The sequence below is a fragment of the Nuphar pumila genome, chromosome 3 (genome assembly GCF_984573655.1).
Source record: "Nuphar pumila chromosome 3, dmNupPumi1.hap1.1, whole genome shotgun sequence".
Lineage (NCBI taxonomy): Eukaryota > Viridiplantae > Streptophyta > Magnoliopsida > Nymphaeales > Nymphaeaceae > Nuphar > Nuphar pumila.
Genome location: NC_143251.1, coordinates 19,839,951 through 19,843,413, shown reverse-complemented (window position 1 = coordinate 19,843,413; position 3,463 = coordinate 19,839,951). Strand labels below are relative to the sequence as shown.

General features: G+C 34.6%; 1 protein-coding gene across 1 annotated transcript; it reads left to right on the top strand.

Annotated features, from left to right (window-relative positions):
- Window positions 1–2,800: 2,800 nt before the first annotated feature.
- LOC149842201 (hydrophobic protein RCI2A-like) lies at window positions 2,801–3,463 on the top strand. The gene is made up of 2 exons (XM_090001309.1): window positions 2,801–2,944; window positions 3,053–3,463. Exons 1-2 carry the CDS (start codon window positions 2,846–2,848, stop codon window positions 3,182–3,184), a joined length of 231 nt encoding a protein of 76 aa, XP_089857435.1. The 5' UTR covers window positions 2,801–2,845; the 3' UTR covers window positions 3,185–3,463.

The window sequence follows — 3,463 nt, the reverse complement described above, 5'->3', positions numbered from 1 at the left end:
ATGGATCGAAAATACATGAGAGAGTCAGATCGGATCAGGTCGAAACAGCCAAAAATTACAAAACCCCAATACTGGATTTAACCCATTTGCATCCCTACTAAAAGCTAGTCACACTTTATTTTAATTGTTTGTAAGAAAATCAAAAGCGACAGCTAACTTAGTGAATGCCATATATTTTGAAACTTTTCTAACAATACCCACTAATTTCAATATATGAATAAATCTATGCAGCAGTGAGTATATTGTGAACTTATACCTCTACTTTGTGAGTGAAAATAAATTAATCCATGACCTTCATCTACGGGTGTCAACGGGTCGGGTTTGGTTCAGAGACCCAGGTGGCACTATATGTGGTTTTCAAGTATGGTATCGAGTCTTGACTTGGGTTTAATCGGGTCCACTATAAGAAAAACCATACTCAAACCCAATAAAAACTACATAAACCAGACCCAGACCATACCCGGTAAAACCATACTTTTTATTATTTTTATATTAAAAATTTGTGGATCTTAATTGGAACTCAGGTCGGATCCGGGTCTGGTATAAAATTTTACAAACTATACCCGGGTCCATGTATTAATCGGACCTTCAGGTCCGGACTCAGGTCTTAATCGGGTCTAATTATTTATCACCATACCCGGACCGTATAGGGTTTGGTTCGGGTCGGGTCCGGGTAAACCAGCCTAGTTGACACCCATACCTTCATCGACTTATGTTAAACTCAACTCCTTATGGTCTTTCATTCTTTTTGTAGATTTTTATCACACATAGGGTTCCAAAGTTTTATAAGTGCATACTCATGTTCTTACATTTAGAGCTTTGTGTTTGCCTAATCTCTTATGGGGTGCTTTAGAGTGTGTTTGATCATGCGAGATGCTGCAAAAAACAAACACCAAACACAACGGGCACACGTCCATGGAACGGTGATTCACAATTCTGACCCCCCGCCCTTTTACATCGAGAACAGAGACGGGGAACACCACTTATTAAAGTAAAAAATGTGGGCAAAGGGGGTAAACCCCGACCTCTCTCTCTCTCTCTCCATTTTATTCTTCTTATCTAATTAGTGCTTTGAATCAAATTCTTTTAATTAAAGTTTTTATATTTAGTTTGATTAGGGTTTTTCGATGATTTGATTAAGATTTTTTCTTTGATTTTCATTGATTAGGGTTTTGAATCAAATATCTTTAATTAGGGATTTTGATATTAAATTGATTAGAGTTTTTTTAATTTTCTTTGATTAGGTTTTTGAATCAAATATCTTTAATTTGATTTGGGACTTACCTTGATTTGCTTAGGGGTTTTTTTCTTTGATTAGGGTTTTGAATCAAATATCTTTAATTAGGGCTTTTGATATTTAATTTGATTAGGGTTTTTTTTCTTTGTTTTTTCTTTTATTAGGGCTTTGAATCAAATTCTTTTAATTAGGGCTTCTTATAGTTAATTTGATTAGGGCTTTTCTTGTATTTTATTAGGGTTATTTTTTTTTCTTTTTTTAGGGTTTGAATTAGGGTTGTTTATATTTAATTTTATGATTTATTTATGGTTTCTTTGATTTTTGATTTATTTTTCTTGTAGTTTAGGGTTTTATTTGTTTATGGTTTATTTATTATTTATTTTCTTTTATTTTTAGGGTTTTAGTATTTATTTTATGGTTTTTCATTTGTATATAAAAAATATGATTTTTTATTTTTTCTCAAATTACTAAAATTTAAACATTTTTTGTACTTGAATCCAGTTTGAGATCTATATTCGAGGCTAAAATCTATAATTTTTTGATATACTTTCATAATTATATCCAATATAACACTAATTAAAACATTTATATATTAAAAGAGTATCAATTTTTATGTTTTTCAAATTATCTAAATTTTAAATATTTGTTAGTTTTTAAATCTAATCCAAGATTTATATCTGGAGCTAAAATCCATAATTCTAAATTTTAAATATTTGTTAGTTTTTAAATCCAATCGAAGATTCATATCTATAACTAAAATCCATAATAAACATGTTAAAACACTCGTAAGGTGGGACGTATAAAGTCTACAACCTAAAATGAAGTTATCCAACCCATTATCCATGTCTCAATGTAAGAATCAAAACCCAAACACAAGAAACACAACTTCTTGTCCCGTAAAAAAAAACGGTGTTGGATATAGTACAATTGTAATACAACAAACAAAACATGTGTTATGTCTATTATGTTTTCATCCATGTAGTAACTCTGCACTTTTATGCAATATGCATAAGTGCGTCAAAATGCAGTGAGGACCACAATTAATTGAGAGCTTCAAACTCAATCAAGCATTCCAATATCTAGTGTATATACGTAACATATTGAATGTACACGAATGTTGTACCTAGTGAGGCCATGTTTCCAGGATCCAAATCCGCCAAAGAGTTTCGAATCTGAATCTTGAGTCTAACCTATTATAAGAAAAAAAAAACATACTTACGTCCTATAAAGATTGCATAAATCGGACCTGGTCCATACCTGGCAAAACAATATTTTTTATACTTTTTCACATTGAAAATTTGTGGATCCTGATCAGAAGTCAGGTTGGACCTGGATCTGGTATGAAATTTCATAAACCCTAATTGGCTCTAATATAAGTTAATCAGACCCTATGGGTGCAACCTGAATTCTTAGTCAGACCTCCTTATATATTACCAAAACAGGTTCTTATTGGATCCGGTGCGGGTCGGGATTGGGTTATACCCGATCTGTTGACACCCCTACCTGCAAGGCTGCGTCGATGTGTATAAAGCAGGGTCAGGCCACCCCGTGTGGCCCGTTCGATCCACCACCAACCGAAGAATCCGGACCGTCGATTACCCTGCAAGGATGGATGCGGACAGGTCTCACCGGACGGCCATCTTCCTCGACCTCCTGATCGCCATCTTGATTCCACCGCTCGGCGTCTTCCTTAGGCACGGATGCAGGGTAACGTTACCCACTACAATATCTTGCTTTCTTTTTTTTTTGTGGTTTTTCTTGAGAAATCGTCTCCATGAATTCCTGCTTTTTATGTTTGGGATTTGGGGAATGCAGGTGGAATTCTGGATCTGTTTGCTGCTGACTATACTCGGTTACATTCCCGGCATCGTTTACGCGATCTACGCCATCGTGGCCATCGATCGCCATCGTCACCGATACGATTATCATCAACCAATGGTGGCTTAGTCGTTTGGCTAATCTGCGTTTTATTTGCCTACGCCTTTTATTCGATTGATTGTGGCGTTTTAGGTGTTGAATTCTTGATGGGTACCTTTTAATATTATATTGTGGTATGCAATTTAATTGCCTTTTATTTATCTCAGTGCTCTTTATACGTTTATGTTAAATGTATGGGTTAATGTTGGTGCTGATGTGAAGCCAGATAAAGTTTTTCTTTCATGATTTCTCTTGATCTTTTTTGAAGTTATTGTTATATGCCTAATTGTTAAGGGGTGCATCACTGTT

Bases quoted from the DNA above. Each gene is read 5' to 3' on its own strand.
- LOC149842201 (XM_090001309.1), top strand. From the start codon at position 2,846: ATGGATGCGGACAGGTCTCACCGGACGGCCATCTTCCTCGACCTCCTG. The intron at 2,945-3,052 runs GTAACGTTACCC...TGGGGAATGCAG, and splicing joins TCCTTAGGCACGGATGCAGG to GTGGAATTCTGGATCTGTTT.